The sequence below is a fragment of the Aspergillus aculeatus genome, assembly GCF_001890905.1.
Source record: "Aspergillus aculeatus ATCC 16872 unplaced genomic scaffold ASPACscaffold_8, whole genome shotgun sequence".
Classification (NCBI taxonomy): Eukaryota; Fungi; Ascomycota; class Eurotiomycetes; order Eurotiales; family Aspergillaceae; genus Aspergillus; species Aspergillus aculeatus.
The window spans coordinates 1,164,321-1,179,340 of NW_017962983.1; the positions used below are offsets into that span (position 1 = coordinate 1,164,321).

Consider the following 15,020-nt stretch of genomic DNA (forward strand, 5'->3'; position numbering starts at 1 on the left):
CTTTCTTGTCCCTTTCAGGGTTGTCCGAAACCTCCTTTCTTCTTTTACTCGCTAGCTTGCTTAGCTCGGACGAGTGCAGCCCATCTGAGGCTCTATATGAGGTACTAGTACTGAATATTTGGGGGCCAAAATTGAGGCTGAACAGCTGAACATCTCATAATCAGCCGGCCTTTCTCGTTCGCTTAACTGGATCTCCATTATCACGAGTCTTTGAGCTGTGGCAAAAAGGGCTGTGGTTGGTGGAACTTGCGCTAGTGGATGGCAGTATATACTATACTTCACAGGACTAATGCCCGTAGGCCTGGGTATTACCAGGGCCCAAGACCCTAAAAGCCTCACGCTAAGACTGCACTAGAGCCGCACTACACCAGATTCAGAGGAGGCTAAGACTGCACTAGGGGCTGTTAAGTGCTTAGCCGCCGCTAAGCTTTGGCCCCCAACCAAGCAGAAAAGTGTCAAGAGTGTCAAGTCACCGGCGCACCCCCTGAATGCCCTCTTCTCCACCCGCAACGGTCCAATAGTCCAGGATTACTAATTGACGCCGTGTAAATTAAGATCAATATTGCGCCGAATGGCACTATTCCATTGCTGCATACGGTTTGTCATCAGAACTATTGCACACTATCGGTCCCATAAGGACCCTCAATGTCTCAGATTCATCTCCGTCTGCCCACTCTGTCGGGAACACTTCGGAGATGAGACCCTGATTGAGGAAGGCTACAGCATCGGACCCTCACGCCGACCTCAAAATGGGCCCCGTATACTACATTGTCAGATTTGAATAGGAACCTGTGAGGATGCTGGAGTCGTCTCATGCGCGGGTCCTTGAGTAGAACTGTAAGACTTCATAATTCCAGTTCTCCTCACCACCATCTCGGTATTGAGCTTCTCTCGTCTCTCTCCCCCTGGCCTGAATCTCTACCATCGTTTGCTCGGCTTCTCAACTATGGGACACCGCAAATCACTGCTACTTGCAGCTTCGTGCTTTTTCATAACGGGACAGGCTGCCCACTCTCTGTCGCATGGGTACTTTCATCATCGCGCTGAGCACCAGGCTCATCCACGCACAGCTGACTCCGATAATGCGAGCTCGACAAGCGTGTCAATGTTCCCTAACGGCACTCTATCTGGCTTGGGTCTGTCATCCACGTGCGAAAACGCATTGTACCAGACGCTCGACTGCAATGATGCCGTCTCGTTGATTGACACAGATGACTACAGTGATAGCCTGGACAATGCCACACTGACAGCTCTAATCTGTGCTTCCAGCTGCGAGGCTTCGATTGCGCAATTGCATGATTCGGTTTCGGCTAATTGCGGTTCATCAGCTGAACTAATTCCTGGAATGTCGTTCCTGGCTCTCGTTGACCAGTTCTGGAGCAGCTGGAATCAATCTTGCTTCGTGGACCCCACGACAGGCGAGAACTGCAATGGTAATAAGAATGCTCCCATATGCACTGGCTCGCCTACGATCAATAATCTGTCACCAGATGCTAACAATGGCATAGATGAGATTGCATCCTTTGCTAACGTCGATTCGTTGTCCAACATCTCAACCTCGGACTTGTGCTCCTATTGCTACGTGAAGAAGCTGGAGCTGATGCAAGCGGATGCTTATTCGGATGCCTACAACGATGACTGGCAGTCGACCTTTGAGTACGTGGCAGCAACGTGCAATTTGACGGTGGCGGACTTCAACGCCACGGCCAGCGCCTTCAATGCATCCGTACCCACGACCACCCCCAGCTGTGTCTCGGGGAATGTCTACACCACTCAAGATGGTGACACGTGTGACTCAATTGCTCTGGCAGAAGGGGTCTCGGCGGCAACCATGTACTACACCAACCCCAATATCCTCAATTGCTCGGCTATCTCAGCTGGAACCGCTCTCTGCCTTCCCCTGACCTGCACCGATGTCTATTCCGTGCAGCCTAATGATACATGCTCTACTGTTGCAGTCGCCAACTTCATCACAACAGCTGAGGTAATTAACTGGAATTCGCAGTTGACCTGGAATTGCTCCAATTTGCACTCGACCAATCCTAACTGGGGCTCGGTGCTCTGCGTCTCCCCTCCCGGTGGAACATACACCGGCCAGGCCTTGAATACGACGTCTTCTGGCGAAGCCGAAGCAGTCGATCCGCCAGCAGGCGTTCAGGTAGCCTTGGGAACTACCCTTGACTGCGGTGCGTGGTTTGTCAACGAGGCCAGCTTGAACTACAACTGCTCGGACATCTGTCTGGCCAACAGTATTGCCATTCACTTGTTTACTGAGGCTAACCCTTCGCTCAACTATACCACCTGCGACTCGGATCTTGTTACGGGTGACGCTTACTGTGTTGACCCTTTGTCTGGCTGGCAATACAGCAACATGACTGCGACAAACGGCACCTTGACGACGGTTACAGCTGCCACCAGTCCCACTGCTCCGGTTCAGACCGGCATCGCTGCGAACTGCAATGCATACTACGCCGCTCAATGTAGGACACTCAAACCCTGACCACACTTGGGAACCGATGTACTAACTCTCCTCGCAGCCGGTGACAACTGTGACTCCATTGCCGCCGACTTCGATATCACAGTGGCTCAGTTTCTGGCCTGGAACCCTGCCATATCTTCGGACTGCACGACCGGTTTCTGGGCCGATGAGGATTACTGCGTAGGCGTGGTGACTAATACCACCGCGATTGTGACTGCTTCCGCGACCCTTGCATCCTCTTCCGCTCCTTCTTCTTCGTCCTCCTCTGTGTCGTCTTCTCTTTCTTTCACCACACCACCGGCCCCCACACAATCCGGCATACCGGCGAACTGTGACGAGTACGCTGTCGCAGAGAGTAAGTCAACTCCCCACCCTCCTCCCCCCAATCCGGTCCTTGAGTCCAGAAATGCTGATGAAAAACTTTCTCCGTTCGCAGCGGGCGACAACTGCGCCACTCTTGCAGCTAAATACAGCATCACCGAAGCCCAGTTCCTCGCCTGGAACCCAGCTATCTCGTCCGACTGTACGACCGGCTTCTGGGCGGACGAAGCCTACTGTGTCGGGGTGTCTGGTTCCAGCACCGCCACAACGACCTCAGCCACGTCTACCTCCGTGGCATCGGTGACTCCCCCTGGCCCAACTCAGAGTGGGATTCCCTCAAACTGCGATGAGTACTATGTTGCACAAAGTGAGTCTGGTCCCATGGCTAAACAATGAAAATGATTACATCCATTTCTCGATGTGGTCATCAACTAATGTGAGATCAGCCGGCGATAATTGTGCTACTGTCGCAACCAAATACGACATCACCGAGGCTCAATTCTTGGCCTGGAATCCGGCAATCTCCTCGGACTGTACGACAGGTTTCTGGGCCGATGAAGCGTACTGTGTTTCGGTTTCCTAGGGGATTGAAGTCTTTGCTGCCTTTCGTAGTTTTTCCAGGTGGCCAAAAGGAATGTATGTGGCTTGAGGAGGAAAGGTTCCAGGGAGGTGTATTTACTTGGCCAGAGCTGCTCTTTGGTGGCTCTACTTCATTTCTGTATCGACTTTGTCCAATATCTTCGTTCCTAATACACCTTGCCCTTCTCAGATATTGAAGCCGTCATTCTGCTTGAACAACAGCTGTTATGTCTCAATTCACCGCTGCGAGTCTGTGATAAACTCACGTGGCTATACATGCCCTGTGAGCCGACTATTTAGATTTAGCGGTGTTGGCACCCAAGAAATCCCCCTTCAGTCCAAAAACGCGACTCCTCGTCTCTGAATGTCTTTTTTCCAGTGGTATGAGCTTGGCCGATTGAATTCTACCTCAATGGATCTCTCCAGCTATGCAGAGATTTACGGCATACAAACTTAACAAACTCTCTGTTGCAAGATGTTCTACAACCTCGATCAAGAGCAATCACGGCCGTCACCCATAGAAAGGCATAACCCATGGAGGTTATGCCAGAGCAAATCGGCTAGAAGGCTGGATTGTGTGAGACCATACCCATCGTAGCTACCTATATCAAAGCACGGCGAGAAAACCTTGGATTTTCCCCAACCAGTTCAGTCATCTTCAATAGAAAGTTCGAGATACCCAACTCGTGAAGGTACACTGCATGATTAGACAGATTGTTCCGAGCTACCATCATTAATTGGGGCTCGGGGTAAGTTGTTAACTGGAGAAAGGAGGTAACTCGGAACAAGCCACGCGAAGCCTTGCATTCATTACCCCGCTCAACAAGCAAAACATACCCCCATACTACTGGCTGCCTTCCAGTAGTTCAGAATGCGCCCGTCACTACGCTTGCCAACGCACAAGAACTTCTTAGAGGTCTTTGCATACGTGTAGCGCTTGCAGCCTTGTTTGCAGGGATATGATCTGACGTGTCACCGGCCTTCGGAAATCATTGTGGACTCCCCTCATAGATCAATCCTGAACTCGTTCTTCGAGGACTTATAAAGTCAGACACAAACGAGCCTCTTGACACGACTTTGCAATCCATCTCGACAAGCTGACGCCAACCATCAAACAGAATGGGCAAGAAGAACCCGAAAAAAAAGAACACGAACCTGAAGAGCCGCAACAAGGCAGAAGGTCTTCAGGCATCAGAGCCGGAGCCAGAGCCAGAACATGTGCCAGAGCTGGAGCCCGAGCCAGAGCTAGAGCCAGACCATGAGCCAGAACATGAGCCACAGCTAGAGCCAGAGTCAGAGCTAGAGCCAGAGCCACAGCCAGAGCCAGACCCAGTAGCAGACCTCAGCATTCCAGAGCTGTTGGATTATACTCAGAGAGACGAAAGGTAAGCCCGCAATATTGAAGCTTCTGTCTAGATTGTCCATGCCTGCTATTTCCTTGTGTTCTTTCGTAATCCTCCTATCTTCATTGTTGCAGTTTTCTTCGAGGTTTTCGCTTCCCATTCATCCCTTCCCAATGGCGCTAACGTGAGCAGTCCTTACATGACCTCCCCAATCACTTTCAAGGTGGGAAAGGAGTATTACACGATCCTACAATACTACCTGCGTCCTTTCCCTCAACTCAAGTGCAATCCATCCGATCTCCACCGGGCACCTGATACATACAATCAGTGGGGGATTCGATCACTAGGCCCGGTTTATCAGCTCGAGCTGACGATCGAACCCCAAGCCGCGCATACCTTTATCCATTACCTCTCTACCGGTCAATACGAAACGCTTCGCAGCGAGTTTGCACCCATCGAGAATGCTGCCGATGTTACCGAGACCCTGCGCGCCCGTGACATTGAGGAGCTGACGCGCGCAGCCCACACTTACGCTGCGGCGGTGCTGTACGAAGTCCCTGGCCTACAGGAGCTGGCCAAGGGCTTTCTGGTGCGGTTCGCGGAGCGGCTGCCAACTGAGGATATTTTGAAAGTGACAAGAGAGATATACGACAGTCTCCGTCACATGGAGCCGGCTCGCGCTTGGTTGGAGGTTTTTGTTCGGGGGCGTTTAGAGGCTGCATTCTCGGATAGAGAAGTATCTCTGCGACAGATCATAAGGGAATATGACGTTGGCAGAGGGGGAAGCTTTGACCGCTTCATCGTCGATGAAACGTTGGCCATCTTTGAGAGGGACAGAGAGGAAGTCAACCAAGCCCTTAGTGGGCTTGGTGAGCCGGAGGAAGTGGCTGAGCTGGAACCGCTTTCTGAATCGGGGCTTGTACCCGATCCTGAGCCTGGGCTAGAGGCTGAGCTTGCAAGCGAGTCTGAGTCCGAGTCCGAGCCCGAGCCCGAGCCTGAGCCGTAGGAGATCGAATTTGAGGATCGGCCTATGCCAGAGCCTTTCCCAGAGGCAGAGATTGTATTGGATCTGGATCCAGGACCAATACCAGGATCAAATATAACGCCTAAAACTGAGTCTCGGTTGTGGGAAGATCAACTAGCACTGGCAATCTCTACAGAGACCTGAACCGGAAGCTTCAGTCACAACACAGTCTTCGGAAGATCCCTTATGAAACGACGCTGGCTTTCAGTAGGACCAAGGCGGAAAAAGAAGAAGAAGGGTCAGAATTTGCAAGAGCCGGCCAAAGAGACGCTGCAGCCCGTAGCTGGCCCTATTTCAGAAGTGACTGCCGAAAGGGCCGGTGCTGTGTTTAAGATGGTGCAAACTCGCTTTTGTTTTGATTGGACACATTTCGAGCGCTTGATGGGCATGTGGGCGATGCTAGTGGTCATCCAGACTTGTATAAGTATGCAGGATCAGTCCAATCAGTCCTCAGCAGGAATGCCATTGTTGTCGCTTTTTGTCTTGAGACATGCCCTTGCGAGATCCATCTATATTGCACGTTGCACTGGTCCATTGGCCAACAGTAATGCGAGCCCATCTCAACCTACTACATGACCGGGCTTTGAAAAAAAAAAGACGCTCTAGGACTTAGGGGCGAGAATGTCTGGTTGCCTAGAGATTGCCTCTAGAATTTGACACTAATGTCAATTTCTATGTAGTGTATATTATCTAAAATGATTTTTTAATAACTATTTCATACTACACTTTTTTTTACATACGGTCTATTCTGCAACTATTGATTCCATGGTTTTCTGAATACTCAAAGTTAACCTAGGTGCTTTTAAGTATTATTCATGTTATCAGTAAAATTGAGGTTGTAACTAATAGAAAAATGAATTTTTGATTAGATGCCTGCTTGATTCCACTATCTTGCTATCTATATTACATGGATATAAACCCACAAGGCGGTTAGTAGGATATGTAGCAGAAGTACTTAAAAGAAACTGTCACTTTGTTGGCAGTTCACCTTGATAGTTCAGCTATTCTTTTAGCAAACCACTTTGCGGGTTTATATTTATATAGTATAAATAGCAAAACAGTCGATTTACTACTAGCTAGTAATTGGACGGCGAATAGCCTGACCTCTCCACCACTGAGGGAAGGCCGAGAGGCAGAAGTTTGCTTATTGCGCGAGGCTACCTGCCAGGTAGTATGCGTTAGGCTATTGTCATGACACCAGTGAGTCATCGACGAGATGAGATGGGATGAGATGAGCAATTGAGCCTCGCAGGGTCTCGGGGTCTCGTCCCACGCGTGGGTCGGTCTCGATTTCTCCGCGTTGTTGTTTGCGTTGGGCGCCACGCGTATCTCACATACTTGATGCAAGAAAGTACTGTACACAATTTCCATTACTATTGCTATGATTATGATGCACAACGTCATCCCTATCCTCAACCAACGACAACCACAACAAAGCCGAGCACCTAAGCACCCGCCTGCAGCAAGCCCTGAGCAATCAGCTCAGCCAACAGATTAACCGTCGTATTTCTTTGCAACAGAACAACGAAGGGGACGTCGACCTCGAAGGTCCGGAACACAAACGTCCGAAACTCGGCCGCCAGCATCGAGTCCAACCCAAAGTCGCCCAGGGGGCGATCAGGATCCAATTCCGTCTCCGGGAGGAGGATGAGGTTGGAGATCTTCTTCGACACCACCGCGCGCAGGGCAGGGAGCATCGACTTGGGATCCTGCTGGTCGCGGAGCAGCACCGCGCGCGCGATGTCCGCGGGGAGATGCTGCGCGGCGACGGCAGTGCTGTGCTGTGTCTCGCCCGCGGCGCGGCGACGGGCGAAGGATGCCGTGAACAGTGCCGCTCGTGGGTCGGCGAAGACGTGGTTGTCGCCCTCGAAGCCTCGGTCGCGCTGCTCGTGCAGGCCGATGAACTCGACTCCCGTGAGGAGGTGGCTGCCTGCCAGACGGTCGTACCGGGAGTCCCACATGCACGGCCCTTGATTCACGAGCGCCAGGTTCATGATCTGGAGGAGCTCGTCTTCGTTGATGGGGTGGATGCCCTTGCGCTTCATCAGGGCTTCAATGTCCGGGTGTTCGTGCAGGTACCCGACTTCCGAGATCATGCCGTAGCCGATCGAGATGGCCGGTAGCCCGAGGTGGTTGCGGTACCGCGCGAACGCGTCTAGGAAGGCGTTGGCCGCGCAGTAGTTGCTCTCGGTCGCCGTGCCCACGGTGCCGGAGATGGAGGAGGTCATGACGAAAAAGTCCAGCTGGGAGTGGTTTCGCGACAACGCATGGTGAAGGTTCCATGTGCCCCGCACTTTGGGCCCCAGGGTCGTATGCCACGCGCGGTGCGACATTTCACTCCACAGAGCCTCGCTGAGCGCCATGGCGGCCTGGATGACGCCCCCGATGGGACAGTCTGCCGCTGCTGCGACGGCGCGTTCGACATCCTCGTACCGGCACACATCGCCCCGGATCACGGTGACGTGGGCTCCTTGGGCCCGGAGATCGTCAACCATGTTCTGTGCCTCGGGCTTGTCGGTGCCGGATCGACCCATGAAGATGAACCGGCGCGCCCCGCACGATATCATCCACTTGGATAGACTGCGGCCGAGCCCGCCCAGGCACCCGATCATGAGGTAGCACTTGTGGGCACTGAAGGCTGTTTCATACTTGGTCGGAATCACCTTGATCTGGGTGCTCGGGTCCTGGAACGACACGGTCACCTTGCCCAGTCGCGTGCCCAGCGAGAAGTGCCTGAACGCATCGGTGATATCCGACGCATCGAAGGTCTTGATTGGGAAACAGGGCTCGCAGATCTTGGATCTCACCAGAGCCAGACTTTCCGTCAGGAGGGCTTTCCAGAGTTGGTGATGGGTGGACTTGGTGGAGAGATAGAGATTGGACAGGTCGAAGGCCATGAAGGAGACGTTGCGGCCGAACGTGGACATGTCCAGGACCCCATGGTCGAGGATGTCACGTTTCCCGATTTCAACGAAGCGGCCAAAGTCGGCACAGGCTTCGAAGCTGCTGCGCAGGAGATCCCCGGTGAGCGAGTTCAAGACCACGTCAACTCCCTGACCAGACGTCGCTTCCATGATGGCAGGCAGGAAGGAGGAATTGCGCGAGCTGAAAATGTGCGCGGGATCCAGACCGTACTTCTCAACCAGGAATGACTTCTTGGACTCATTCCCGACAGTGGCGAAAATCTATCGAGTGGCTCAGTATGAATGACCCAAATAAATGACTGCTGACTCTCAAGCGACCTTACCTTTGCTCCGAGGTGTTTCGCATACTGGATAGCCGCAAGTCCAACCCCTCCGGCAGCGGAATGAATGAGAACAGTCTTGGGTCGAGTAAGCCTCAGATTATGCGAGATAAGCAAAGTCGACAGCACTTACCTCTCCCGGCTGCAAATGCGCCCGGTATTTCAGTCCATAAATGACCGTTGAGAAAACAATCGGGATCGTGGAGGTCGTCTGCACATGATGCGTGAGCCTTCTGCGTGCGTAATCAAGGGACACGCAACACTTCACGTACCGTGAAATCCTCCTCCTCGCGCAATTTCGACACGGCCCAGTGAGGGAAGCGCTCGACGGTTGCAAAATGACCGGGGGCCACTGCAACGACACGATCCCCGGTCTTGAACTCGGAAACATTGCCGCCTACCGCGGTAACAACACCGGCACATTCGCACGAACATGATGCATTCTTGGTGTCCACCTTGGCGCTGATAGCGTACAGATCCTATGTTTCTCATTACCGACCCCTCTTTTGATACTTCCTAACCGGCGGGGTACCTACCTTAGCGTTCATACCGACGCTTTTCACGCTGATTTCCACATAGTCCGGATGCAAGGCCGTTGGGGGATGCTCCTCCTGCACAAAGTGGATCGTGTCCATCTGCCCCGGGTCCTTGATACCCAATTTGCAACCTCGAGCGGATGACAGAGGGAGGTCAACGGTGTCCCTGTTCTGTTTGAGACGGAAGGTCTCGTTGAGGCGCTCGTCTGGCTCCCAGCGAGAGATATGGAGGGCGCCGTCCCGTTGCGCGAATTCGAAGTCCGGTTCCGGGTCGTGGATCAGTTGGTCCAACACATAAACAACATTCCGCAGTGTCAGCAGCAGCAGCAGTAGCAGATGATGAGGTCGATGATGTCTCGTCGCCCACGTCGAGAACCGCGAAATGGAGTGAAGGCTGCTCGAGCATGAGCGCGCGGGAGAGTCCCAAAACGGGCGCAAAATCGGGCCTTTCTCCCCCAATGAAGCAGCCACTGACGATCCATACGATCTTCGCTACGCGATCGGTTAAACTCTGGAGCTGTGCCAGTTCATGCTCGTTGATCGTGGTCAGAAGAGGCTGCTGCTGCTCTAGAGTGGATACGACGAATGATCGGTCCGGAACGGTCGCGGGGCTGATCTGGGACAAGCCAATGATTTTGACGACAGTTCCGAAATGTCCTTGCAGGGTCTTTTGAAGCTGTAGATCCAGGGGTGTAATCTTGTCATCTCGGGTCACCTGTACCTTTGTTAAAAATCAGACGTGTTTGGAGGTAGTCAAATAAGATAAGAACTTACCACGATTGTCCGGGGTTCATCCGCCTTTGCCTTCCTAGCAAGGCTGCCGAAAGTCGCGACTGTGACAAGGGCGGGGGTTGTTCCTCTGATGACATTCGTCCAAGTGATAGCGTCGCTGGGTGGTGCATCCCCTACCGCGATGACAGTTGCTCCCGGTGTAAGTCTGCTGGAAAGAGCCGGCGTCCAGCAATCAACCTACCACATATCAGTTTCAAGTCAAACTCGCGAAGCAGTAGTAAACATACTGAGGGGACAAGGATTATATCAAACTTCTTGTCCTGGGGGATGCCCGCTGGACGCTCCGAGTTCTGCTCGTCTGCAGTCCCTGAAAAAACCTCTTCACCTACCAGATCGCCGTCTGCAAGGACCCCACGATAGTAGGTGTTATACCTCCTGAAAGAGGAGTCAACACGTAGAAGCTCACGAACAACTTCTGCTATTTGGCTTTGGTTGCCGAGTTCGAGGATATTGCTGTTACAGCGCTGGTGACAGGCCAGATCCAAGGCACCGGCCAGGCGCAGCACGCTCTCATCAGGCAATTCCGTAGACCTGTAGCTCTGTATGAATTGGTTCAGGTACTCGTCAAGGCCCCAGTTGGTTAGCGCCGAGAGCGCGGGCTTCCATGCCGCTCGCACGAGTGGATTGCGTTGCTCGGGGGTTTCCGTGTGTTTGTTCCCTTGGTAGGCAATACAACGAGCTTGGCTCATTCTGACCAAGACCTGGCCAGACGAGTTGAACAGCTCCGCATCGATTTTCACCGTTCCAAATCCTACACTCTCTGACTGGGTGTCAATGCACCACGGTCTGTCGGTATCCATGTCGAGGGCCGACGGAGCTGCTATGTAGACCGAGTCCATCGCAACCGGGACCGTCGCTCGGAGCTTGCTCACCCAGCCAGCAGTGGTTGCAACGAAAGCTGTCTGCAGCATCGCATCAATGGAGATTGGATGGGCGATGTATTGACCGAGCGGTTTGCCACGCTGAAGATGTGTGGTGGCCGTTGCTACGTGTGCCGCGCGCGCACGGTCTCGGAAGACCTCCTCCATGACCGCGAACCGGGGACCCCAGTTGAGCCCTTCTCGAGTGAACTTGTCGTACCAGACACGGACTGCATCTTGTTGCATGTTTGACCTGTCGAGCTTGATCTTTCGAGTAATCCGCGGTGAGGTTGTTTCTGCTAAACGGACGGCCGTGTTCATATGCAGGGTCGCCTGGGAGTCACTGTCGATCGAGAGCACACGAAATCTCCACCATTTGTCAGAACTTGCCAGGCTGGAAATGCTCATCGACTGCATCTCGGTGAAGATCTCCACTGTTGACTTTCTCTGCGGGTCCATATCGAGAGCCTTGATGAAGTTCAGATCGCGAAGCTCTACACCCGGACAATCTTCCAGTTGCAGACCTGCAACCTGGCACATCGCCTCCACGGCCATTGCAATATATGCCGCGGCAGGGAAGACCACTGACGGGCCCAGACAGTGATGCGTGAGCCATTCGGTCTCATTCAGGTTCAATATATTTCGCCACGTCATCCCTGCGGTGCTCCCTCCCACCACTCGGGATCCGAGGAGATCGTGCCGTGGATATTCACGGTGGCGGAACTCAATACTAGCGCGAGGCTCAGACCACAGTGTGGGAGCACTATAATCCCAAGGGTATGGAGGCAAATCAACCAAGACATGCGGCTGAGATCCATCGGCAAGCATCTTACGGTATCGAAGCTCATCGTGTCCATGCGAAAATAGTGAGCCGGCAAGTTGAAGAATAGTCAACGAAGCATCCTGGTGACGGATGAGAGCGGAATCATAGATATAGCGACATTGTTCGAGGGTGGAGGCAGTCTGCTTGATGGGGAGTTGTAACGCCGAGTGCGGACCCAGTTCTACCAGATGATAACTGGTCTTCGCCAAGATAGTCTTGATAGCCTGATCGAATCGCACCGGAGATTCGAGATTTGTACGCCAGTATGTGGGCGTCCCGACTTGGCTTGTGGTTACCGGGCGACCAGTCACTGTGGACATCATGACCACTGATGTTGCCGGACCATCGACGTCTCCAGTAACGAGCCCGTTACTGTGGCCATTAGTGGCCTTATCCCAATAGCGTTGGAGTGAGGCCTCATATTTCGGACCCAGAGCCTTCATATGGTGCGAATGATATGCTTTACCTCCAGTCTTTAATTTTCGAGCCCAGATGCCTCTCTCTTGGAACACCTTGAGCAGAGAATCCACGGCCACTGTATCCCCACTTACGGTGGTGCTCTCCGGCGAGTTCGCACATGCGACAGTCACAGAGTCTCCCAACGCACAGTCCTCGATGATCGCCTCGGCCTGATCTTTCCCAATTCCCACAGCAGCCATGGAGCCCTCGGTGGGATCGTCGGCGACAGCAGCTCCGCGGAAATACGAGGCAAGGATGGCTTGCCGGGCATCGATCGCTCCGGCCGCATACGCTGCTCCTATCTCGCCGGAGGAGTGGCCCACCACCATCTCTGGCAGAGCACCCCAGTCTCTGAGGAGATTCGTTAACGCGATCTGCACCGCCGTACACAGGGGCTGTGAGACGTCCGCGGCGCTCGTATCACAAATTAAATCACCACGTAAAAGACCCTCCAGCGTCCAGGCGGGTGCATCTGGAGGATCAAGGGCTTGGAGGCACGAGTCAAGATAATCGACGGTCTTTCTAAACACGCTGTTCTGGCTCAGAAGCTCCTTTCCCATTCCGGTCCATTGTGCGCCCTGCCCGGTGTAAACGAAGGCTAACGGCAATGGTGCGCCTTCGCTGGCCGACTCTCGCAATTTCAGGTTCGCCACATTAATCCCCTTGTTCAGGCTCGCTTGGGATTCAATGAGAAAGCCACGAGCAGCCATCCTGGAGCGACGGCAGCTTAGCGTGAAAGCCAGATCATTGATTTGAATAGGATGGCCCGACCGAGCAGCAGCGAAATCAGCCAAGTTACTGGCCATCTGTCGAAGAGAGGTCTCAGACCGAGCCGAAAGAGGTAAGAGATAGAACCTGTCCTCTGTATTTCCCTCTGTGGGTGAATTCTCACCGGCGCCGGTCAGTTGGTCCGTCGGTACTGCTTCCAGAATCGCGTGGCTGTTGGAACCTCCAAAACCAAAAGAATTGACCGAGGCTCGCGGGACGCGGGATACCGGCCATGCTTTGTTGGCAGTAACAATATCGACGTTCCATTCCTTAGTTCGAATGCTGGGATTGATAGCCTTCACTCCGACCGTCGCAGGGAGCAACTGATTCTCGAGCGCTAGAGTGACTTTGATCAGGCTCGAGAGACCGCTCGCTCCTTCGCTGTGACCCAGATTCGGCTTGATGCCCCCAACGAGCGTCGGCCGTCCCGTGTGATGCTGAAAGACCCCAGATATGGCCTCGACCTCAATGGGATCACCGACCTTGGTGCCGGTTCCATGCGCCTACCCGTTATCAGCATGTCAACACGCCCAGCATTCGGGGGTTTAAGCTTACCTCGACGTAGTCCGTGTCTCCTGGATCCAGACCTGCCCGGCGATACGCTGCCCGAATGACGGCCTTTTGCCCTTCCACGCTGGGCTGGACAATGCCTGGTGTTCGACCATTCCTAAAAGGTGGAGGAATAAACATTGTGGGCTGCCGACTATGCACTTGGGAAAACTTACCCATTGACCGAGGTTCCTCGAATAATGGAGCGAATGGGATCTCCATCCCTTAGGGCATCACTGAGCCGCTTCAGATAGACGGCCGACACCCCCTCAGCTCGACCGTAGCCGTTGGCCGATTCATCAAAGGTATGACACATGGACTCTGGCGACAGGATGCCGGCTTTCACGGCAACCATCTGTTGCTCCGGCGACTGGATAAGGTTTGCGGCCGCCACCACGGCCGCGTCACAGTCGCGGGCCTCCAGGGCCAAACAGGCCGAATGCAGCGCATACAAGGAGGACGAACACGCCGTGTCCACCACATGCGACGGGCCCCGCAGGTCGAAACAATGTGTGATGCGATTCGCCAGCACGGTCAGGCCCGACCCGGTGGCACTGTACCGGGAGAAGTACTCGGGGTCTTTGTACTGCATGTTCAGGAAGTCGTTGGTGAAGTTGCCCACATAGACACCGGTCTTGGAGCCCTGGACCCTCTCCAAGGGCATGCCGGCGTTCTCGAACGCCTCGTAGGTCACCTCGAGGAGCTTCCGCTGCTGGGCGTCCATGGACGTGGCTTCGAGGTTGTTGATGCCAAAGAAGGCGTTCTCGAACGCTCGGATGTCTTCCTGGATGAAGTAACCCCCCGTCGAGTTGATGCTCCCGGGCCGTTCGGCGTCTGGGTGGTAATATGCCGCTGCGTTGTAGCGCTCGCGTGGGACGGGGCCGTGGCCCGTCTCGTTCCGCACGAGCAGCTCCCATAGTTTGGATGGCGAGGACGCTTGTCCTGGTAAGCGGCATCCTGAAGGTGCAAGGCATTGCACGTGTCAGCATAGACCGATACACGAGTGAGGAGGGTAGCTGCTGTTCCTCCTACCTATGCCCACGATGGCGACGGGTTCACATTGGCGCGCAGGAGTCAATTCTGGGTGCTCCATTGTAGATCGTGATAGTTGCTAGGTACAGTACGCAGTACATGCACCTTTCTGTGGGAAGGTCAAAAGAAAAAAAAAAAGAAAAAAGTAAAAGGTCTAGGGGACGTGCGCAAAGCTTCCTCCCCTTCTAATCGATCCTTTGATCAGAGCGCG

General features: G+C 53.7%; 3 protein-coding genes across 3 annotated transcripts; 2 read left to right on the plus strand and 1 right to left on the minus strand.

The window, feature by feature from the left end:
* Positions 1 to 946: 946 nt before the first annotated feature.
* On the plus strand, positions 947 to 3,383 carry ASPACDRAFT_29337 (LysM peptidoglycan-binding domain-containing protein; the record flags this gene model as incomplete). The annotated part of the gene is made up of 4 exons (XM_020199633.1): positions 947 to 1,433; positions 1,509 to 2,417; positions 3,078 to 3,167; positions 3,247 to 3,383. 4 exons carry the CDS (start codon positions 947 to 949, stop codon positions 3,381 to 3,383), a joined length of 1,623 nt encoding a protein of 540 aa, XP_020056263.1.
* A 1,115-nt stretch (positions 3,384 to 4,498) lies between these two features.
* ASPACDRAFT_43561 (uncharacterized protein) lies at positions 4,499 to 5,728 on the plus strand (the record flags this gene model as incomplete). The annotated part of the gene is made up of 2 exons (XM_020201281.1): positions 4,499 to 4,764; positions 4,915 to 5,728. The coding sequence occupies 2 exons, from the start codon at positions 4,499 to 4,501 to the stop codon at positions 5,726 to 5,728; spliced, it is 1,080 nt and encodes a 359-aa protein (XP_020056264.1).
* Positions 5,729 to 7,191: 1,463 nt separating this feature from the next.
* Positions 7,192 to 14,870, minus strand: ASPACDRAFT_43562 (type I polyketide synthase; the record flags this gene model as incomplete). Its single annotated transcript, XM_020201282.1, has 11 exons — positions 7,192 to 8,931; positions 8,994 to 9,068; positions 9,124 to 9,201; positions 9,263 to 9,469; positions 9,527 to 9,976; positions 10,011 to 10,241; positions 10,301 to 10,495; positions 10,546 to 13,731; positions 13,784 to 13,895; positions 13,954 to 14,734; positions 14,810 to 14,870. 11 exons carry the CDS (start codon positions 14,868 to 14,870, stop codon positions 7,192 to 7,194), a joined length of 7,116 nt encoding a protein of 2,371 aa, XP_020056265.1.
* Positions 14,871 to 15,020: the final 150 nt, after the last annotated feature.